The following is a 25314-nucleotide window of genomic DNA, read 5'->3' on the forward strand; positions in this document are numbered from 1 at the left end:
TTGGATATGTTAATGTTCTGAGGTTTATTAAGAGGCAAAGATGTATAGGATTTATTTTTCAGATAAGCGCTTAGTGTATTAAGCTCTGACATATTTGCTATGCTATATTATTGTCCCCAATGGCACCACAAATTAAAGAAATTTTATCGGTTTCAGAAAATTTGACTTTAAGCTTATTTATTATAGATAAATGCTTAAAATAAAAGTCGTATAATGAGCAGCCTTCAGTAGGTGTATGGTTAACAATATTCATTAATATTTTAAAAGCATCCCTTTTGATTAAAATGTAGATGTTAAAATATTTTTCCATTTTGCCCAAGAAAACTGAGACCACCCCAACTCGCTTTCTATATAGCTATCATACCACATTTTTGCAGGACCGTTTAGTTCATTTAAGGCTTTAAAAGTTGTTAGCTTATAGTTGTTAACTTAGACCATCGATATGTGTTGGCATTGTATTAAACTATTTCTATTCAGTCGATGATATCTACAGTTTTAGGGTCAAAATCGGGGATAATAGTGAACACTCTTGAAATTGTGCTTGGTTCTACTATTGGCTGGTCGATATACTGACGTGGAGGTGTATAATTTACAGTTTGCCTGATGTCCCTCTTTATACACGTGTAGCTTTTAAAAAATTATATGGATTTGATGAGACTGCACACAGAAAAATCCCGATGGATTTTTTCACATTTTGTTGTGTAAAAAAAAATGTTTTATTTTAATACACAATTGTTAGATAATATCTCACAGTCCTGTATAAAAATTCTCAGGCATTTTGTATATGTTTTAATGTGTATATTTCATACAATTATTGTATATTAAATTAATACACCATAAGTGGATATTAATTATTAAGATAATGTGTATAAATATTCCACATTTTTTTTTAAATCCAATGCAGTTTGGTAAAAAATCTAATAACCAAGTATATTTTTACTACAATTTTTAATTATTTTTTTATTCTGGCTTGTGTTGATTTTATTTACAATTGTGTAGAATAAAAAAGATTCCTGCTAATAGCCCTTCACAATTATAGAATTTTAAACTATGTATTGTGTAGTTATAATACACAATTGTGTATAAAGGAGGACGCGCCCGACGCCCTTGCCTTTGCCGCTAGAACTTCGTTGTTAGCGTCAATGTTGCCAGATTCAATATTAAACAGTTGTAAAGGTATGCATCAAAATTTGCAGTCGATTTAAAGTTGTTAATTGAAAATGATTTAATAGGATATTTAAAAATAAGCCCGATCAGCATGAGTTCTAATTTTATTTATTTAAATAATATCGTGATAATAACACGCGTAAGGAAAAAGGAAACGTAACTTTTTTACTTGGCGGTGTAATCTTTAAGATACATTTGATGGCAGCATCGCTATAATTACCAGTGCCACAGGTGTTCAACTGTTCATTCCTCAGTCCTTCAATCAATCGGCCGGCATTAATTTGTTTTAAGGTTTTTTCGTTTCGTTGAGTGTTAAAATTGCATAAGAAAAAAATGGATATATTCGTTGAAGATAAACTTAAGGAGTGGGGTTTATTGGACCAACTCCAGGAGCAGTTTGTAGGTAGGTAATTAGGTAAGCACCATATTTTTTTTGCATTTATTGTATACTTTGGAATTTACTGGATATTTTGATGTTTAGACAGGTAGCTGGTACCTATTTAGTTTTTCAGTGATAACTGATAACTTTACTTATAGAATAGATAAGTAGGTATACTTACTTTTTTTACATCTTTTTTATCTTTGTACCTATCCAATTTTAATGTAGAGGTCGGTTTAATTTGTAACCTTTATTGCATTGTATTTCAATTTGTATTACAAAATGGTATCTACTTAATCATAACACTGTCTGACAGTCCTGTGCCGTCCTTTATAAGTCATGTAGTAGTATTGTAAGGAAATTTGAACACCTATACCTACATATACCTACTCACTGTGGGCAGCCACTAGCTCTCACACTCTCGTCCTTTGGTTAACTTGGTTTAGAAAAACCAAATATTGTCATTGCATTGAAATGCTTTATGTAAGTTTTTATAAATGTGGTTTGTTTAAACTTAAATCAAACTTTTCATAAAAGTGAACCGCAGTCCACAGATACTAAATCTAGCAAGTATAACTTTCACAACTATAGGTAGGTAGATATATACCTACTAAAGTTCCTACTAAATTATTAAAACCTTAGAGAGGGGGAAAAATACGATATATACAGGGTGAGCCTTTTTCGATGTTTAGTACAGGGATCTCGGAATCTGATTCTAATGATGTATCACATGATAGGGTTGTTTTTAAAAATTAAGCTTTTATAACCATTGTTCATTTTTTTTGCTGTTTATTTTGGTTTAGTCTAGTTGCTATGGAAACAAGAAAATAAATAATGTTTGGATATGTTACTATGGTAACTAAACTATTATCAACAAACTAAAAACCTTTTAAAATTAAATTTAAAAAATTACCTATTACTATTAAAACAAATAATTAAGATTTTTTTTATTGGATAGGAAGGAAGGCTGTAGATATATCGTGTCCACCAAGATCCCCTAAACTTACATGGAGCTATAAAGGAGACAGTGTAAAATATCTATGGAAAAAAATTTTAGAAAAGATTTAATACATTGCTTTAATGTATTAATGGTGGAATTTTCGAAAATATTTCATACAATTAAATAAATTGTTAAAATAAAAAAACAGCTTTTTTTTATCCTGTTTTTCCCAGGCGCACTAGAATTTATTATTACACAGATTTATGACGAAATTCTCTAAAATGTATTTTAAATTTTTAAACAATTTGTTAATTTTTTTTATACAAATATATTGATTATTTTTAAATTTTATGAATATAAATACAAAACATTGTAATAAAAAACTCCAGTTCTTATGTTAATTTGATATACAAACCTAAAATAAGTAACCTACACTATATTTAAATGTATAAAACAATATATAGTATTATTATACACAATTTGTAATAAAATTTAATAGTTGAAATGAAAGAAAATAAAATATATTGTTAAAACAACCTACACTAACATGTGTATTTAAAATGCACAAATTGTGTTTTTTCCTGTACATACCATGTTAAAAAAACTGGGAGTTTACTTTTTTACTGAACAATTGTATTAAATAAATATAAAATATTGTCGAATTTAAGTACACAAATAGTGTACTATTTATACAATAAAATAAATCAAATTGATACACAATTTGTTGATTATAGAACCACAGTTGTTTAAACACAATAGCATAGAGAAATTCTACACAAATTGATTCTGTACCATTTCCAGAATCAAATTGTATGTAAAATCTATACAATTGTTGAGTTTTTATTCACCTATTTTTAAGAGTGTGTCACTTTGTGTTCTTACCTTTGTTTTGCCTCTTTAGTTTTAATTTCTTATGACTTTTCCTATACCCTGCGTCATTAGATGAAGTACTAGATAATGAATGTGAACTAGAAAATATGAACTAGAGGACGATGAAGATCGGGACCTCCTTGATCTTTTTTTTCCCATTCTAGCATCAACTTTGCACAAAACACCGCACAATATTAGTTCAACCACTTCTGATGTGGGCTTTTGTAATAAAAGCCTATTTCAAAATCACAAACTGTATGTATAATATATAAAGAACACGTTACTAACTATTATTATCAATAAATAACAATTTAACAACACAAGAATACAATGCAATATCCCTTTGCGTGTCTATGATTGGGAATTCTAATCTATTCTGCCCGAAAACAAAGATAAATAATATAATATTCAATCGACTCGGTGCGAACACATTCTTTGTTTCCATCCCCGAACTCGTCGTTGGAATGCGACTCATAAACACAGCATAAAGAAACCAGCAGTCTCACTCCGCTCGAAAATGTAAGCGAACTAATAGCATCCTTAGCCATGCCGCAGCCATGTTCTCCGGATGCCGAGCTCACTGTTTATCGAACTGTGTTCATAGGTGTATCGCCTAGTTCAGCGCCGTACTTAGTGACTATTTTAATAGCATTTTTACAAAGCGTAGCGTTTTTTATAAAAACTTTTGTATTAAAAGACGGGTATGTCAAAAATTATTAATGAACCAAAATAATTGACTTTGCCAAAGTTTTTAATAGCTGCAAATTTGGCTGTATGGCTTAAATAACATAATTAAGCATCAATTAAAATTGCAGCAATGTAATATTTATTTTTTTTGATTTTTAAGGACATTATTTATATTTCTGCCATTTTAACAGTGTTGCCATATTTAAAAGAGTTGCAAAATTGTATACTTTTACTTTAGTTGGTACTTAATAATATAACAAAAATTCGCAGATGTTAGAATTGTTTTGAATTGTTGCCAACTATTTGTCTTTATTTATTGGCCTAAGAGTTTCTATTTGTTTTGAAATATTACTTTATTTGTATAATTAGTTATCCTTAAACTACTATGTAGTCAGATGTTAATCTAAAAGCGTTACTATACAGGGTGTTAATTAAGTATGTACCATAAATTATTTAACAGGCGATTGTTTGAGTAATTTTAAGACAAAAAGTTCATATGAACATAGGTCCGCAAGTTCTCTGGCGGTGTTATTTATAACATTAAGGAGCTAATTTACCCCTAACATGATTAAATTTATTAGGTCCAGTGTAATCTCGAACGGGACCTGAAGAAATATTTGTGGCAAAAAAATTGGGGCACCTCAATTTTATGCCATTTTTAATATGTTATTTGATTTACTCAAATACAGATACAACTTTTTCGTATCTCGCTTATTTTTCGAGAAAAAAAAAGTCCACTTAATTGCATATCCCTGGATCACTCAAGGAATTTGGGGAAAAGTTTCATTTGGAATTTATTATTAACTAAGCAAGATATGAAAAAAATTCAAGAGGCTGAAAAGTTTTATTTGTATAATCCACAGAACATAATAAAAATTGCACAAAAGTCAGTGGCATATATTTTAGTTGTTGTTAAATTTTAACACCCTGTATATTGAGAACGAAGAATTTCTGGAAATATGTTTATATGAACTTTTTGTTTTAAAATTACTCAAAGAATGGTCTCTTAAATTTATGGTACATACCTAATTAACTTCCTGCACGTATTCTTCTATATCGTCGTTGTTAGATGTAGAAATGCGATGTTTATTTTTGTTTAAATATTTTGTTAATGTATGAACTTTATTTATATTAAAAAATCAATATTTGTACTATGTAGGTATTTTTATTTTACAAGATAATAACATCTAAAAAAATGTTTAAGTCCGGCTCTAGCCAAGGCAAAAGCCGCGTGGACCGTAGCGAGTGTCAGCGGCATCCCTACTATAAGCAAAAATGCCTCGCCTGCGTTAGTACACATGCACCGAATTCGCTTATTCAAGCCAATGTATTTTTATTGAAGTGCGACTGCTGGTTTCTTTATGCTGTGTCATAAATGCCTGCTGACTACTATACTTGGTAGACACTTGTGATATGACTGCAACAGGTACAAAAATAATACTGCAGTTAGTAACTAGCATTTTTAATAACTTTAAATACCGAAGGATCGAATTACTCGTGAATATAGAGATATTAGCGGTTAAACATTTGCGAATGTTCGTAAGGAGTTTCAAAACAGACCTTATAATTATCTTGCGAATAACAGAGTAAATTTTGAGCACTTGAAAAAATAAATTCTAGTGTGACATCGATAAAATATTGATTATTACCAGACATCTTAGCTCATTATTCGCTAGTACGTCAACTGATTCTATTCAACAATTTTTTGTGGCAATGTTGAATAGACATTTTGATACTTACAATGATGGGTTCCCATTTGACATCAAAAAGAGGTTAGCTGGATGCAAGCCCACCGAGAGGGAGGGGAGAATGGGGGAAAGTCTCCCGGGCCCGAAGTTTTTAAAGAAGCCCGAAATTCTGAGGTCGTGATTTTTTCTTTTTTTAAAATGACATACCCAAGCGACACACGATAGTTAAATAAACCTTTATTTTGGTTTTATTCAACGATAAATATCGGATAAAATGTCCGCGTGATATAAGTTGACGAATTTAATATTATATATATTAATATTTCATATAATTATATATATATATGTATATTAATAAATACTTAATACAAAAACAGTGCTATACGATTAAATATTATGGATGTAAAACATTGATGTTTCAAAAAAATTTCTAACTGGGCAAATGTTTGGGATGTGTGGGGGGTAAAGGTTGTGTTGGTGAAAAACAATGTTTTTACAGAAAATATATATTCAATATTTAATTTAATAATATAGTTTATTTCAATTTGTTTTATATTTATATATAAATATTTACTTTAAAAAGAGCGTTATCAGATTGGATAATATGGACGGAAAAAAGTAAGAAGAATTTAATTAAATATTTGAGGTGTAATAATGGCGTTTAAAAACTAGATATGCAAATCTCGTGTCATTTTTTTTATATTCACAATTAATATACCGGGTGGTGCGTCGCCGAGCGAAACATAGGAAATCCCATGTAAATTTTAAGGGGGTCAATTATTGGCTTTCCTGTACATTTTACAGAAAAAATGTAAAATAACTTTTTAAGACCAATCTGGCAAACCCTCGTGCAAAGTTTCAAAAAATTTTAATAAGCGAATCTTGAATTATTCAATTAAATGTAATTGCAAAATTACCAAATTTTCGGTTCAGGTAAAACCAGACACCAGCCACCAGCAAACAATTTGTTATAAGGCTTTGTCAAATCTGACGTACAGCCGAATACAAGAATTTTTTTTTTTCGTTTTCTCAATCTCACAACCATACATACAAAGTAAGACACGTTAACATTACTTTTTTATCTAAACTTTTATTTAATATAACGATGAAGTTAAACCAATCACAATTATTATTATCGATTATTAAAAAAATAATTTTATCATACTTGTAGAAAAATAAAATAAAATACAATAACTTTTTTAAAAATAATAGAGAATTACATAAAAACATCAATCAATCAAATGTTCAAACAACCCCACATTAACAGCTAAACAATATCCTATAACCAATCATAAAATTCATTTCTAACGTTACTAAGTTGATATTGGGAAATTTTATTACATTCTAACAAAATAGCGCTTTGTAACTGGTTTAGATTCTCAAATTTTACACTTTTATAAATGACCCCACAAAAAGAAGTCATTCGGTGAAAGATCAGGTGACCTGGCTGGCTAAAGTATCCGGTACCATGGACCAATAATATTGCCCTTAAAAGCATTTTCCAAGCACTCTCTAACCATACGGGCATTATGGGCCGGGCAACCATCCATTTGGTACCAGATCATTTGATCTTCCTGAACAACTTCTTCCAAGGCGGATCCAATTTGATTTTGAAATAAGTCCAAATAGGTTTCAGCTGTTAGGTTATAGTCCATAAAAAAGGGTCCAATGATATGGTATCGAATAATTCCCACGAATACATTTGTTTTTTGGGGATATTGTGTCCGACTATGAACAAAGCTATTATGAGCCGATGTTCATTTTCTTGGCTTCAATACCGGCAATTCTGAACATTTGGTTCATTGTTGAGGGTAAATGTACATTCATCGGTAAAACAAATATTTCTTTAAAAATTTCTATCATTATTTGCTCCATAATTTCAAAGCAAAATGCCATTCTTCGCTCTTTATCTCCTTTCTGCAGCTCTTGATGTTTTCCGAATTTATTCGAATAATATTTGTGTTTTTTAAGTGCGCAATACCGTTGTATGATGTTTATTTACTTCTTGCCCAAGAACCCTTGTACTAACCATCTTGATTTATTCCACACTCAGTAGAATATTAAGATCTCTGTTCTCTCTTTCTTCGGCTCTATTTTTGATATCCTGAGTTGAACATTTACAATTATTTATTACGGTAAAGTCGAAATTATACCCATTTGTAATGACGTCATTTTTGTTTATGGCGACAACAAACTTTTGAAAAAAATTGGTGTCTGATGATTATTCATCTTTTATATACTAGGTTATGTATGTAATATCCGTCACTGTCAATCAAAAATATTGGTTTGTCAACTTGTTCTTGAAAGTTATTTCGAAAAGTGTTAGATAATGCCTAAAAAAAGGTATAATAGGTATAATGAACAATCGCAGCTGATGATTTAAAATATATTGGCTTTTTTTCAACTGGAAAAGGAACAAGTCCGAAACGGAATTGGGGTCCGGTAAAGTTAAAGTAAAACGTTTAAAAACCGATTTTTTTTTGAAAATTTTTACATAGAATGTTGAGTGGTCAAAATATTGATAAAAAAGTGAGGATGATTGGAAAAAATACAAAATTTTGGAAATTATGAAGGTTTTTCTACATACGTTAAATACGTAATTATTGCCAACTTGCACAAGGTTTTTTAGCTCTTGATTTTGCTATAGTTAAAAAATATATATATTGGGGCAATTTTGGAACTTTTTGGGGGTTATTATTGTAAATTTGTATAATTTTTTATCGCTTTGGACCCCTTTTAATTACATATTTTGTAATTTACACACAAGAAAAATAAAACAACAACCTTCTTGACAAAAATGGCAGTGGCTTCACGACGTCCTCAGTAGTATTTTTTGGTTTTGCCGGGTACACTTTTTAGTTGGATGGGTTGGCTGTGGACTCAATTTTAGATAATAAAGGCACAATATAGTTAGATTTTACATTACATAAACAAAACACATTTATCAGGTGTTAAAAAATAGGTATTATTTATTTAAATTATTTGATATTTTGTGTAATTTTATATATAATAAATATACATTTTGAAAAAAAAAAACATAATTTTAAGATATTTAATTATTTATAGGTAAATAATAACGATAAGGTTTAATGTACTTTAACTTATAGTCAAAACAATAAATATCTTTAAATTCATTATAGGCATTAGGAATAGGAATAAGGCATAGGAATTATAGGCACAAACACGCGGGGCGGGAGCCCCGCATTTTCTAATTATTATCCCATTCACTAAGTAGGGCTCAAACGACTACCCAACCCACTATTTAGCGCCAACCCAAGGTTCCAATCCCTTTTTGCAATCCCAACTCCACATGTGCGCCAACCACACAGTCCCATGTGCGCACACGGGGCTGCCGCCCCATGTGCGCCCACTTTGTATGCGCACACGGGGCGGTAGCCCCATATTTTATGATTATATAAATTAACAAATACTTACCTATAATGAGACAGGACAGAAAATTACGATAATCGTACTAGTACAGTAGCCACTCCCAATAAATATGTGACATTTTGACAGTTTTTTTTATTTATGAATAAATTCGTATTTACATATTTGATATTCCTGATTTGCGTGTGAATGGAAATTTGTGTTTATCACCTAAAGAAGTGATGTAAATCCTTCTAAGTTGCAGAATTTTGTTACTTAAGGCTTTAAATTTAAATTAATAGCATATATAATGATCAACGTGATGCCTAGTCGCAAATAGAGTGTAATTGTGAATCATACGTAAGTAGAAAATCCTTTATAATTTTTAAAATTTTGCATTTTTTTACTTCATCCTCACTTTTTTATCAATAAACTGTTCAAACTCAACATTCTATGTAAAAATTTTCAAAAAAAAATCGTTTTTTAGACGTCCCTTTAACTTTAACGGACCCCGGAATTGCACTTCAAATTGAGAATGTGATACAGCGAGCCGCAGATGCAACAAAATTGAGCACAACAACGATCGCAAATATAAAGAAGAATGGGATAAAATCAGATCAGGATTACGTAGCCCGTATATCTTCCAAGCAAAAGACAGCAAAAACCAAAATTACAACATATTTGAAACATAGAATTCGGGACACAATTTATTCTATGTACGCCAGAAAAGAATATGTAATATTGGCAACAATAAGAGAAAAGTTCAGGGAAGAAATTGAATATTTTGAGTTTTCCATTAACTCCTTTAGAAGATGGATCAATAGTATAGCCTTCAAGTGGAAAAAATCAAATAACAAAAAATATTAGATGGACTTGCCAAATATTGTTCATAAAAGAATCAATTTTTTAAGGGAGTATATCAAAAATAGAAATGTAGGTCCGGAAGGTTTTACTCCAGTTTTCATTGACGAGACGTGGATTTTTAGCAAGGGATCATTTCGTAGTAGCTGGCAAGATGACACAAGCACACGGATTCAAGGAAAAACAGTGAAGGTAAAAATTATCTGGTTCTTTTTAGTTTTTTTTTTTGAATAAAACATATTGCCCTTGTAAGGGCCCTCTAACTTCATAATTTCATCTGTTTCATAGTTTCATATAATTTCTCTCTAAGACAATATGAGGGAATTTAACTCCATACACTACTCGTATGTGCATGGAACATTACTTATTAATTATATTAAATTTATGTTCAGAAAGAATGATTTCTAAAAGAAGAGAATTGAATTATCTTTTATTTTTAAGGTCATCGTTATATCGTGGTCCACGCCGGAACCAAAGATGGCTTCATCAAGGGTGCAAATTTAATATTCAAGAGTGGATTAAAGACGGGAGATTATCATGACAATATGAACAGGAAAAAAACTGGTTTAAAACTCAGCTGGTTCCAAGTCTTCCCCCAAAGTCATTTATAATCATTGACAATCAAGTTACCATTCTGGTTTATTAGAAGAAATCCCGAGAAAATCTTGGACAAAGCAGAGACTGACCGAATGGTTGAAGAAAAAGAATATTGGCTTTCCAGAAAAAGGCATGAAAGATAAAATATGGAGTATTGCATGCAGAAACTGCCCTAGTGAAAAAAGTACTTCCTTGATGAATATGTTAAACCTTTAGGACACAAAATTTTGCGACTGCCACCATATTAATTGCCTTTATACCAGTTAAATGCAATTGAAATGGTATGGTCGAAATGTAAACGAAAATATGATCAATATATTTTCAATTTTAAGGGGTCACTTTCAGAAGTTCTGACTACATGGGAAAGGGTAATAAACGGAATTTCTATAGATCATTGACAAAAATATGTTTTTCATACAGAAAAGGTAATTGAAAAGGCTTGGGAGGCAATACAAGTGTGTGATGCCTATGACATTCTGCCACTTGTGATTACGACTGAAGAAGACGACGATGACGAAGACAATATTTCTGATTTCAGTTCTGACTCTGACAATACTGACCAGATTGATTAAGCTTTTTTGTTCTAGCAAATTTTATTTTATGATCGTCGTTAAAGTATTCAATCATATCGTTGCAATTTCATTATCTTGGTAATGCAATATGGCGTGTTTTTTTGAGTTTGTATGTTTTATTTTTTGGAATGATATTTTCATTTTAATGTGTTAACATATTCCTTCAAGCAGCATTTTTTTCATGAACAAGTAAATTAAATTGTCAGTATTTAAATTTTTCCCAGTGAGTTAAAATAATTTTATACCATTATTCACAATTTTTGTAAGCTCGGTTTTGTTACGTCTACTGCTCGTGCGGAATTCTACTTTTCAAATATGTTGTAGATTTGGTTTTTGCGGTCTTTTGCTTGGAAAATATATGAGCAGCGTAATCCTGATCTGATTTTATCCCATTCTTCTTTATATTTGCGATCGTTGTTGTGCTCAATTTTGTTGCATCTGCGGCTCGCTTTATCACATTCTCAATTTGAAGTTCAATTCCGTTTCAGACTTGTTGTTTATGTCCCATTATTTATGATTAATTATAATAATATTTGTTAATTGTTAAGTTTGTTAATAATACAATAAATACTACAAGATTTTTTTAAATTTTTTGGGTATGAAAGTATATACACGAATATAAAAATATAATAATATGCTGCTAAAATAAATCATTTGTCAATTTCTGAACGTATAAAAATACATAGCAGACTATTAATTTCTGAAGGCGATGGTAAAGGTTCTAACCTAATATTGATTGGCAAAAATATCTACGCCATACGTTTTTTCTCACCTGGATGACGTAACTACAAATGGGTATAATTTCGACTTTACCTTTGGACTCGAACTTATTGACAATACGTTTAATAGTTGAAATGGACGGAATGGGCTTGGTGGGAAAATAAACTGAAAACATTTCAGATACTACTCTAAAACTGTTTCCCGCATAATGCCACTTAATTATGGCTATTTTTTCGTCGATTGAATAATTCATACTTGTTTTCAAATATCGACTGTCACTGATTTATTGACACGATCGATATGATTTATGGATACGATCCTCACGTCAGTGACAATATTCATTTTACTGGTGCCCGTTTGGTTTTGCCTAAACTGAAAATTTGCTAATTTTGCAATTATATTTAATTGAATAATTCAATATTCGCTTATTAAAATTTTTTAAAACTTTGCACAGGGGTTTGCCGGATTGGTCTCTTCAAAAAGTTATTTAACATTTTTTCTATAAAATATACAGGGAAGCCAATAATTGACCCCCTTAAAATTTACATGGGTTGGGTTATATATATGGTATATATATGAATATATATATTTGTGAATATATATATATTAATGAATAAATTCTATTTCTACAGGGTGTCCCGAAACTAATGGGACATAGAATTACAGTAGATTCCTTACGTCAAAATAATGTGATTGAGGTCAACTTACCTTATCCTAACTTTAATAGTAACTAAAATACAAAGTGTCAAAGTATATGATTTATCGTTTTTTTCTCATAGGAGCTGAACCAATTGACATACTGACATGAAATTTAAAACATACAAGTCCTTTAAAAAGAAAAATAAATTTTCGTATACAATTTTCGGTAGAGGGCCCTCGTTGCGTTAGTTTTTACTTTTTTAGAACCCCTAACTTTTTTTCAGCCCCGTATATCGGTTTAAGAAGTAACAAAATAAGTTGCTTTTTTAATTTAACATAAAAAATTTATACCTTATTAAAGTCGCTAGGAGCAACCATTTTCGACATATCACCATTTTTCAAATAACTATTTAAAATAATATTTATATACTACTTTATTTATATCTACTTTATTTAAAGTGTTTGTATTATTTATGTCAAACTTTTTGAGTATCATATAAAACTTTTAAAATGAGTAAATAAGTTTTTCTCTTAAGTTTAATCATTTTAAGTAATGCCTAGGCATAATTTGTTTACCAATTTGGAGATGCGTGATATGCTTTTTATTCACGCGCAAGTAAATTTTAATGCACGCAGACGCAGGTATCAGGAAATATTTCCAGATAGACAACAACCAAACCATAAATTATTCCAAAGAATTTATAGCCGACTAGGAGAAACTGGATCATTTCGACCGAAAATGCTTATTTTGGGCCGCCCAAAAAATATTTCCCAAGAACAGAAAGAAGAAATTTTAGTCCGCGTAACCGAAAATCTCGGATTAAGTACTAGGCGAATAGCGGCAGCTACGGGTGTAAGCAAGTCATGTGTTTTGCTTACACGCAGCGTATTTAACTTTAAAAATGCTCATATGTGGGATACTGAAAATACATTTGGAGTGGTATTATTAGAAACCACATAATAGGCCTCCAAGTACTACCACCTAATTTGAACGGAGACTCGTACTTAAATTTCTTACGAAATTAACTTGGACTTCTTTTAGAAGATATACCATTAAATTTTAGGCAGAACATGTATTTTATGCAAAATAGGGCGCCAGCGCATTTTCCTCGACAGGTACGCAATTACTTTGATGAACAATATCCCGAATGTTGGATTGGCCGTGGAGGACACCTTTGCTTTGGCCTGCGCGTAGTCCAGACTTAAACCCCATGGACTTCTGTATTTGGCGATATTTGAAATCAATTGTTTATGATAGTACTATAAATAATATAAATGAACTAAATGTAAAAATTGTAAATTCTGGCAATATGTTAAATAATAATGAGGATCTTCTTTTTAAAATACGGCAGTAATTTGTTATTTGTTGTATTCTAATATAATTTTACATAAATATCAATAATCTTAGGTATTAATTTTATTTTATTTAGGATTGCATTGCTAAAAATCTAGTAAATTTAAGTCATTCAGATATTATGAAAACCTAAAAGTGCGATCATTGCGAAAATGGTTGCACCTAGCGACTTTATTAAGGTATAAATTTTTTATGTAATATTAAAAAAGAAAATTATTTTGTTACTTATACGGAGCTGCAAAAAAGTTAGGGGATTTAAAAAAACTAACGCAACGAGCGCCGAAAACACGAAAACTGTTTTACGAAATTTTATTTTTCCTTCTAAAAGACTCAGATGTTCTAAATTTCATGTCAGTATGTCATTTGGTTCAGGACCTATGAGAAAAAAACGATAAATCAAATAATACTTTGACACCCTGTATTTCAGTTACTAAGTTAGGATAAGGCAAGTTGACCTTAATCACATTATTTTGATATAAGGAATCTACTGTTGTTCTATGTTCTATTACTTTCGGAAGACCAAACAAAAAGGAAAAAAATACTGTCTTAAGTCGTATAACAACGATGGCTAGCTAGTGTTTAAATTAATAAGGGGAGGAGAGGGTATATTCAACTTTGTAAATCGCCGAAATTTTTTTTTGTGATTACGCCGTAGTTCTCTGGAAACATCGATGAATTATAGGAAATCTATGAACATATACAGAAAAGTATCAGCTATTAGAAGTATTTGGACAATACAATTACATGTAACGATAATTCAATAAATTTCAAAAATGGAGTTAAAGAACAAGCCCAGTAATTTTTATGGATAATTTTTAGTTTTTAGTATTCATTTCTATCTTTGACGTAATGACGTTTGATAACGTGATAACGATTAGAAACAACAAATCAAACTATTAAAGTTGTTCGTTGTCTAGTATCCGAATGACCCTGCCATCTCTTGCTAAATTTTTTTATTTGCCGTTTTCCTTTAATCCAAAGAAGTTTTTTTTATTATGAAATACTTTTTAAAGCGAATTTCTGAGAAAGCCATTTGCTAAATTTTGAATTTTAAAGTTTACAATTTGCATTTTTTAACACGCTCCTTAAAATTAATAAATCCTATTTTCTACAAACCTTTGAATATTCAAATTTAAAAAAATTTTGTTAAAACGAGTCTACTATAACAAAAACAAGGAAAAAAAAACCGTAGACCATCATAACACAAATGCCTTCCTGTTAAAAACTTCTGAACTAATCAAGGCGTACTTCGCCCACTGAGCATTTAAGATTCGCATCTTAAACGCCTTCGAATATTGAATTCATGACTGCATCTATAAAATCAAGTAACAAAAGAACAAATTAAATTCAAACTGCGAATGTTTCTTTCATTTTTTAAAAAACAACAAATGTATCTCAGAGCGCCTGAATTTTTCTATCAAAATTGTGTTTGATATTTGGAATAATGCTAAAATTTTTGAATACAAAATTTAATGATCGACTTTCTATCCAAACGCGGAAGTGGGTCACATGAATTTGGGTTTAAAAGCGAATCTTTACAAAAGGAGGTAACAGTCATTTTGGCTAATAATAATCTTTTGTTACTTTTAAAGGACTTATATAATTATGAGGAATGTGTAAGTTTCTTTTTTTACACAGATAAGACAAATAAGTGAGACTGTAGTTTGTAATGTTAAGTGAGAAAACTCAGAATATTCCAATTTCTGATCTGAACAAACATTTAATCTTAAAGTATAATATAAAATTAAATATTTACCGCAAATGCGAAAAACCAAATATGTTATTTCCAATACTAGGATCACCTTTCTATATATGGACTACTTTCGAGTTTCGAACGAGGTGATTCAAACAGCAATCGCCCCACCTCAACGAGGTTTTTTGTGAGGGCGAGTTTCGCGTCCTAAACTTTAGACCCAACATTTACCGAGCCGTCCCTTCGTACCATCCGTACTGAACCACCGCACCAAGTATTTAAGAAAAAAAATACAATTTTCAAATAAAATTTATATGCTCCGTTAGAAGTTTCGCCCGGACTGAACTCCAGAAAGTCCGGTTATCGATTTGGGCCGTGTGACGTAACAGGATGTACACGTGGCCTATTGGCTGGGCGGTTTTGGATGGGCGGAGTTCGATATTAACCCACACAAGGTCATACAAGGACATAACGGTGGTGGGGATGAAAGAGGGGTGTCGAGAGGCAAGGGGTGTTGTAACTGTTTTATAATTAATTTCTTAAATAGAATAGTATGAAAAGAAAAAAGCCTAAAGTAAAAACTTAATGAATCTAAATATACAAAAAAAGAGGAAATTGTCGAGCCTCATTCAAAATTAATGAATTATGTAATATATACATTATATAGTATTGTCGTTCTAACTTGTTCTATTTATTTAAGTATATATCAAATTATATATATAATTATTTGAACAATAATTTCCCCATAAACATTTTTAAGCCGCCGACGCTCTATTGCAAAATTACAATATTTCTTTTGTTTATTAGATTTATGATAAGCTTATATAATACCTATATATTCAGGCCCTATTAAATTCATCAAAATTAATACAGACATCTCTAAGACTACTAATATTATTACATTTCCACTTCATGAGGACAGTAAGAGATGACGCTCTACCTAAAATAAGGAACACTGTAGGGAGAATTAACCGCAGAATTATTGAGGTTTCGTCGTTTCCGACTAGATGGCGCAAATAAAAATTGTATTATAAAAATTGTATATATATATATAGGGTTGAAGAAGATGAAGAAAACCAAACCTAACCTAAAATAGTTTTTAATTTTAAAAGTTTTAAGTTTCTTTATAATACTTAATCATGAACACTCTAAAACAATTTATAATTAAAACTATAGTTAATACAGAGTTTTACCATTTTCGATTGCTTTTCCGCAATTGTCCCTCGTATGTTATTCATTCAACCACCTATAATTATAGTACCAGTTGTGAGCTAATAAATACAAAATTTCTCCTAAAAAGATTGAAGAGTTGCACTTGCAGGAGCTTAGCCACAGATCAGAATAGTTCTGGGACAGAATTAACTAAACGTAAAGATGAAATTAAGGCTTATATCAGGCTAAATAAGGAGAAACTCAGAGATACACAACAACAACTAAAGGAACAAGGATATGTTATTTTGCAGGACTTAAAAGACACTAAATCAAAAGTTAAGGAAAGAGTGGAGGAAATAGTAGAGGTAAGGGGAGTCATTCACTTAATGCCCACAGCATGGGCTTTGGTGAGAGTCCTAAATCCATCTAACATGCTACAATCAGACTATAAAAACATTACATTTTTATGTTGAGTAGGAATAATTTTCATGTAAAAAAGAAAATTGATAGATAAACCTTTTTTGAATGAAAAAATGACTTAGCTTTTAATAAACAAAAAAAATTAGTGTGGTTTGGGGTATGCAAACATCAATAAAAGCTTACAAAACAAGTTTAATATAACTGATAGTTATACTATTTAAAGAGATAATAATACAAGAAATTACATATAAAATAAGTGTTTTTTTCTCTGGATATTTCATTAAAAATTATTTAAGTTTTATTTTTTTATGCACCACATGAGTAATTAAAAATAATGTCTTTTTAAATAAAATAATTTTGAAACTGTTACTAACTTTATATTAACAAAACATAGTGCATAGCCATACAAAATCTTAGACAATTCTGTGCATAAAATCATTAGGTAATTCTAAATCTCTTAGAAAAAAAAAACTTAGCCTATGATTTCTGTATTTTATTATAAATAGTATTAATAGTATAAGTACAAAGATTGTCATCTTATAAATTATATTAATTATTTATGTAACAAATGTTAAATTAAGAAACAAGCAGAAAGTATTTCATGTTAATCCCTGTAGTAGTTTCTACAGCAGAATGTTGACTGTTCCAGTGAGGTCCAAACAGATACAGGCTGTACTTAGATTGCTGTTGCTACATTCTGAGGTTCGGCTTGTGTATTTTTTTTTGTTCTTTGTTATTAGGCTAGTATTTTTTTTTTCTCTTTCCTTTTTTCTTTAACACTTTACATGTAATTACCTACCCTTGGCGTTTGTAAAGTCTACAATAAATAAATGTATTTGAGGCGCATAGACCACTGGTCAGAAAAAACTTTTCCACACAAACAATTCTCCTGTTATTTCATAAGTGAAATGAATAAGTGTTTCATCAAAAAACCAAGCCTTCATTTGATGAATTATTTTCTTTTTGATCTGAAAAAACTTTTCAAAAGTTAACAATGATTTATCAGCTAACCTAAAGAATGTGGAAGACACTGTTTGTGACTTTATAAATTCAGTTCAAGTTGCTGAACTTCTAATATTTAATAAAAAATTAATTAAACTCTCCATTTAATAACGAACTATATAACTTCTATAATAACAATAAAAAAATCTATTTACAACTGACCTAACATTTTATCGGGTGCCTGACATGGATTTTTTTTAAATAATACCAACACTTAAGCCTAAGGCAGGAGTTGATAACATAAATATTACAACAATTAAACTGTGGTTATCTTACTTACTACCTTACATAACACATATAATAAAAAAAAGCAAGATTTATACATACATACATAAATTACATACTCCAGACACATCAAATCAATTTGGGCCAGTCAACATTTAACCTATAACATGTAACAATATATACCTACCTCACCTACTAATGAAGGTCATTTAACAGTTTTAATACTCTTGATTATAGCAAACTGTGACACTTTTAATCATACACTGGTCTTTCAATTCTTAATTTTATTGGATTTTTAAAAATTATTATTTTTTTTTCATTATTCATTATACTTTATTTAAATAAAGCAACTGGAATTCAATTTTCTTGTCTTTGCAGAAAGCAAGCACTTTTTGGGAGGGGCAAATATCTAGCTTTTTAGAACTATTCTGGGGGTTCCACAGGGATTAATTTTGGGCCCTATATTGTATTCTGTATAAATGTCTGATTTTCCTTTGGTCCTTTTGTCTTGCAATTACCATTATTATGCAGATGAGATACAAACCAAAACAACAGTACCTTTTGTTCGCTCTGGATGAAGTAATCAAGCAGTTACTCGAATAAATTTTGATTTACATATTATTTCGAATCAACTAAAAATTGCCTTCACATCAATATATCTTTGCAAAGAAGACAAGATGCTTGCTTTTTTGTTTCTCTTATATAGTTTGCCATTTTCATTTAGATTTCTTATTATTATTTGGGAAAAATAAGAATTTAAAGTTATTATGACTCATAGAGTTGTTGCTAGATGGAAGAACATTTTTGAGTGACATTTTTACAAAGTCAGGCAATCTCATTCATTGTGGCCATTTGTGAAAATTTAGTTAATTTTATTGGTAATTTGGTTGATTTACAATAAAAGATCTTTATTATTGTTGTTAACATTCTTATTATTATTATTATTATTATTAGATTTAATGCCAAACAGCAAGAAATCTGATATAACAATATAATAATCTGGTGAATCAATGGAAATCTGATACAAGAAGGATGAAGCTCTGATGGAGTCCTTTCCATGTTATCGGACTCTGTTTTTAAATTTATTTACAAATAATAAACTTAGACTAAAATTACATGATACATTTTTAAAACTAGTTGCAAAGTATTTTTAAAAGTAGAGCAAAAATACGGGATAGCTTGTGTCCAATTCTCTAGTATTTCTAAAATTATAATTAAGTACGACAACAGTGCAATCCTTGCTCAACATGAACATGTGAATTTTAATATGGCTGAATAGTTGTTGTTTTACATCATTAATTGAGATTTTGGACGAGTGCTTAAATTTTACGTATTTTATTACCTACCGGATTTAGGTGAACTTGGTTACAGTAGTTTTTTTGTAGGATACAAATTTTAGTGTTTTTACTTGTGTTAGGAAGAGAAATATGTTCATTAAGGTAATTGTTAAGGCTGTAGTTAAAATAGGTATTCCATGGAGGTTCAAAAGAAAAAATGAAGATATTTACAAAAAAAACATTTAAAAAAAATTAAAAAACTAACATAAATAGTCAAATGAATTTAATTTTTATAATATAACTTAAAATAATTACAAGAATAACATTTGTTCGGACTATCTGTGCTGACTATTTGCTGCTATTTTAAATTTACCTGTAATCTGTTTTATTCTTTTAATTAATTTTTATTGATTAAAAAAATACTCGATCATAAATAATGAAACATGTGTATATGTATTTCATACAAATACAAATTTAACAGTATATTCATTATTATAGAATAGAACAGACTTATCTATTCTTTACTAATTAGTAGAAAAACAGTTTTACCACTTTACCAAATCAATTTAATTTATTCTGGATACCTGTTTCGCTAACGATATTAGCATCTTCAGCAAAACATTAAACTTTTTTTATTTAAGTGTTACACCAAAGGATATATTTTTTGGAATATTATTATAGTACTGTGATAATAAAAATCTTTCAATATTTTAATTGCATTTATGTATATGCATGTTACTGTTACCGTCTTAAATTATAAATTATGAAAATAATTAAGAAAATGCATGCACATATAATAGTTATACCATATACTGAAAATTTAATACAAAACGTTTCAGAATTATATTTAGTTTATTTAGTTCTCCAATTTAAATGTTATTAAATTGCATTGTTTTATTTAACTGAGGACAAGGCTTAAGCTGCAAAGTGAAAAAACGCAGTTGACGACAGAACTGACAACACCACACCTAACCTCACCTCAGGTTGTCATCTATTTGTTGACAAAACTAATCTAATACAGGGTTATTCTAACGATTAATCACGTCCCATAGTGAGTGATTTAGTGCGTGATAACACCCTCGTCGTGATAAAATTTGGCTTTCCGCCACTCTTAGTGAAAAATATATATCCAAATCTACTAATTTTGCAAAAAACCCGACCATTTTTTGCCAGTTTTGACAAAAGCCGCTAAATTTAAATTTTTTTTTATAGCGACCCGCACTTTTAAATAGAATGTAATTTAAACGCGGGCATCAATGCGGCGGAAAGATGAAAAGTTAAGGCAGCGGAAAGATACAAACTCGCTAGGGCTTTTTTTGCACCAGGAACATTGTTACTTTCCATAAAAAGTTTGCCACACCTGAAATTTATCGGTATTTGTTCTTAGGTTTCCATTTAGGTTGTTCATATATTTGCAAGCAAGGGCTTTAATTTCGCAAAATCCATATCATCCGTCTTTTTTGGAAATGTAATTTTTCTTAAGTGTTTTTTTATGCTATTTTTATATTGGCACTAGACACACACTTAAATAATTTTCAACATTGCATGGTTTTTCTCAAAAAAACAACTCACAAAAGCCAATCTCAAAATTAAGAATATCTAAATCTAAAAAAAAACAAACGGTACCTAAACTCTTTAAACATAAAAAAAATGCTCATGTGTGAAAATTTTGCACTCGAATTTTGCCGAAACTGAACCGAATAATATTCTAGTAAAAAGCATGCATTCAGCTCTATGCAGTGGTCATACTGAGTCACTTCCGTCAGCAAGAAACTTAGTCTTAGGAACGTGAGTCGTTAGTGCCTTACATCACCAGGAACTGCTTCGTCTTTCGCTCACACTCAGATAATAGCGACAAGGTAAGCATGAAGTTTTATGCCTATTATATCCCTAGATTAATTTGCGAATAAGTCCAACTGGTTACGTTGATTTAAAGTAGAATTACTAATTTTTAGTTTAATACTTTTTTAAATTTAGTCAGCGGATAATAGTAGCGTAGCATGGCTGTCACTCAGCTTCATAGCTTTCATAGTATAAATATAAAATGACAGTAAACTTTTATGTAAAAGACGTAAGTTTACGTCATTTTAAAATCATTTTTCCTTTTTTTATTTCAGAGGCTACATAAAAGAAATCGGACAACCGCGAAGGTTTATTGGACGGTTGATACATTTCTTAGCTTAAGCTACTGATGCTAGCTACAAAAACTCTCAAGCTTGGAATACGTACTGTGTTCAATTTTGCGCAAGAAGAAATATTGGCTAATCATCTTCGGACTCATACATTTCAGGGCTTAACTAGAAAACAGTTTGTAAAGTATGTTACAGTGTAGTTGAACAAGTACGTTTATGCGATAAACGTAATCCAGCTGCGGGAAAAATTGCCTGGTTGGATGTTTACACCGTCATCCTGATCAGAGGGTTAAAAAGGCCGAAGTTATTAGTATTAACACAATATTCTAACTTGGAGAGATTGATGATGCAACACAACTGTGAATCTGATGATTTACAATGTAAACGAAACTGGAATAACGATAGTCTACTAAATTTATTGCTCCCAAAGAGCAAAAACGGATTGAATCTGTAATATCATCGGAAAGAGATAATATTATGGCTATGAGTGTTTCTGGATCATTCATGCGTTTTTCATATTTGGTCATTCACCACACCTGAAAATAAACTGACTTCTAGGAGATCCTTCAAATTCTTGACATTGCGCTTTCATCCTTGCTTAAAAGAGTTTACAAGCAGTGAAACTTCAGCAAAAGGTCAAGATATTTAATAGGCATTTCATCATACGATATTTCAGGATTGTTTAATAAAGCTCCCCTAGAGCAGCTAATAGAAAAAGGAGTAACAACCTTAAAGCAACGGGAATATTTTCTAGGAATTTTGGAAATGTTTATGACGCCAGCAGCCAACTAACTTTACACCGATTCCAACTATTTCAAAGCAGATCGTTATTGAGCAACCATATGATATAGAAATTCAACCAGAAGTGTTCATTACATACATTATATTAATGTATATAATGAACATAACGTATAATGAACAGCCGATGCTCTTAGGAGGTCAGTTCTGTCGGAACTCGCTGTAACGATTAAACAGTTATTGACTTTGACTCCACTATTGTCTCAATGTAAGCCCACTGCCTCAACTAATCGCTAATAAACACAAAACATTTTTTCGTTAAGGGAGGATTATTCTCAAAGTCGTTATTTTTTTAAACTTATGTTATATAAGTATATAAAGTAATATAAATTTTGTCGTCTTAAACTTTACTCCTTATTACTTTTTCTCCTCTATTAGTAGCTTTTTCACATTTAAAATTCGATGTTTTGAACGTTAAACCCAAATTTGTTAATGTCATGTGTGAATACCATGTACATTTGCATCTTAGTTGTTTTAAACGAAGATCGGATTGCTGTTCGGAAATTGTTGAATGTCTTGGCCCTTTTGTTAAGCTATAATACTGCTATAGTATTGCGCAAATTTGTCCCAATTTATTTTATTTTCTTATAGTTTTCCCTAAAAGAACAAAGCTAATGACAATATGTGATAAGAGTAGTCGTAAAAATCGTACTAAACCACTTAATCCCTTTACTATAAACCGTATTTTTATGCTGAATTGTTCTCTGGATTTACATTTGACTGCAAACAATATTTTTTATTAATTTTATTTCAAATGTTTAAGATCGCCCAGGGATCTGCATGGTTGGACGCTGGTCCGTCGACCCTTCTTATTATTATTGTCTTAAAGATATTTTAATATTTTATAATGGCTTTCCAGTTGAATAATTCATTTTTATTTGCAGAAGGAAAACATTTATACCATACCAAATTTTCTATGCATAGCGCGAATGGTGGCATCACCCTATTTGGGATTGCTGATTATCCAGGGCAATTTTGACTTTGCCCTTGGTGTACTTGGATTTGCTGCTGTTACTGACTTGGTATATTATTATATTATACAATTCTAGCTCGAAAAAATCATATCCACCATCATTTTATATATTTTTAGTTAGATGGCTGGATAGCAAGAACATGGGAAAGTCAATCCTCAAAGATGGGAAGTTTCCTAGACCCTATGGCTGATAAAATCTTAATAGCCACTTTATTTTTGTCTCTTACATACGCAGATTTAATACCTATTGCGTTAACTTCTTTAATAATTACTAGGGATTTATTTTTAGTAATAGCAGGTTTTGTTATAAGATACAAATCCCTGCCACCTCCAGTAAGTTTCAATTTAATATTCTGTTAGGTTAGTTTTAAGGCGATTTTTTAGAAGACTTTTGTCAGATATTTTGACGCAACACATGCTACTGCTCAATTGGCACCAACATTTATTAGCAAAGTGAACACAACAGTACAGTTACTGTTAGTTGGCATCACGCTCGCAGCCCCTGTGTTTGATTATGTGAATCATCCAGCATTACAGGGCTTATGGTAAGAATGGTTACATACGCCACTGCCATACAGTGAAATTAATGTAATTTTTTTAGGTATGCAACAGCTGGAACGACAATAGCAGCTGCTCTAAGCTATATTTTATCTAAAAACACTTATAAAATTCTAAGAAAGGCAAACAAGTAAACTTGTTACAATATACGCTTTCAATCTATTTTTTAATTATATATATATATATATATATATATATATATATATATATATATATATATATATATGATTTATATATATATATATGATTTATATATATATATATATATATATATATATAGATATATATATATACAGGGTGAGTTTTTTAAAGTGTTACAATGCGATATGTCAAAAACGGCTGCAAATTTTTTTTTGACATTTTAGTGACATTTCAAGTATACCGGGGGGCACTTTTTGTGATATTTTTGACATTTGTCCCTTCACCCCTCTAAGAGGGGGGGAGGGTCACTTCCTTATTTTAAATGGAATGACGTATTTTTTATTCTTAAATACGAATCTACATAAAATATGAAGTCTGTTTACAAAAAATTTTTAAAATTGTTCTGCTGGTTACGGAATTATGATCAAAAATGTTTTGATTAAATTTAAAAATAATTCGAATATTCTACTACAATAAAAACAAATTATTTCCTACTTTTTAACTATTTATCGTCTATGTATTATGCCTAAGGAGCTGTTCGAAGTGACCGCCTTCGACTTCCAAACACTTTCTTATCCTTTCTTGACATGAGTTTCGTACCCGTTGTAACATTGCTGGTGTCACTAATGAATAAGCAAAACGAATCCTGTTCTTCATGTCCTCTGGAGTTGTAGGTGCACTAGCCATTACTTTGTCTTTTATAAATCCCCATAAAAAAAAGTCAAGGGGGGTCAAATCTGGCGAACGAGCAGGCCAGTTGACAGGACCACCTCGACCAATCCACCTGTTTTCAAAAATCTCATTTAAATAAGTACGGGCCTGTATGGCATAATGGGGTGGAGCTTCGTCCTGCTGAAACCATACGTTAGGATTTAAATTTTGGTTTAGTAGACGAGGTAACTGATTTCTTAAAAACTCTGTGTAGACCTGTCCATTTAAATGACCTTGGAAAAAATGCGAACCAATAACTCTATCCTCGAAAATACCACACCATACGTTCACAGACCAGGGATGTTGATTTGGTACTGTTCTCATTGAGGATTATTTGCTGCCCAGTAATGCATGTTGTGCCTGTTTACCTTTTAGAAAAACAAACAACCAAA

The 25314-nt window shown here is 30.7% G+C and overlaps 3 protein-coding genes across 8 annotated transcripts in view; 1 reads left to right on the plus strand and 2 right to left on the minus strand.

Moving 5' to 3' along the window:
- LOC126734396 (high-affinity choline transporter 1) overlaps window positions 1-15886 on the minus strand; it is a 42209-nt gene extending 26323 nt beyond the window's left edge. For 3 of the 4 annotated variants that reach the window (XM_050438012.1, XM_050438013.1, XM_050438009.1), the window contains exon 1: window positions 15597-15886. The gene's annotated coding sequence lies outside the window, so the exon portion shown is untranslated. Of the gene's footprint in view, window positions 1-3368; window positions 4083-15596 lie in introns of those variants that run through there. The other variant, XM_050438011.1, reaches the window with a different exon arrangement.
- A 723-nt stretch (window positions 15887-16609) lies between these two features.
- On the plus strand, window positions 16610-24219 carry LOC126734407 (probable cardiolipin synthase (CMP-forming)). 3 transcript variants are annotated; one of them, XM_050438036.1, is made up of 6 exons: window positions 16627-16758; window positions 16855-17050; window positions 23424-23561; window positions 23630-23845; window positions 23897-24057; window positions 24114-24219. In XM_050438036.1, exons 1-6 carry the CDS (start codon window positions 16673-16675, stop codon window positions 24202-24204), a joined length of 888 nt encoding a protein of 295 aa, XP_050293993.1. In that variant the 5' UTR covers window positions 16627-16672; the 3' UTR covers window positions 24205-24219. The 3 variants fall into 3 exon arrangements, with proteins under 3 accessions (XP_050293991.1, XP_050293992.1, XP_050293993.1); XM_050438034.1 differs by having other exon boundaries at window positions 16610-17050; XM_050438035.1 differs by having other exon boundaries at window positions 16610-17050; window positions 23900-24057.
- The window catches only part of LOC126734394 (DNA excision repair protein ERCC-6-like), a 30037-nt gene continuing 22402 nt past the window's right edge, over window positions 17680-25314 (minus strand). Inside the window, exon 3 of the mRNA XM_050438007.1 lies at window positions 17680-17922. Within this exon, the coding sequence (XP_050293964.1) occupies window positions 17901-17922 (22 nt within the window). The 3' untranslated portion in view covers window positions 17680-17900. The remainder of the gene's footprint in view (window positions 17923-25314) is intronic.

Source organism: Anthonomus grandis, chromosome 3 (genome assembly GCF_022605725.1).
Source record: "Anthonomus grandis grandis chromosome 3, icAntGran1.3, whole genome shotgun sequence".
Classification (NCBI taxonomy): domain Eukaryota; kingdom Metazoa; phylum Arthropoda; class Insecta; order Coleoptera; family Curculionidae; genus Anthonomus; species Anthonomus grandis.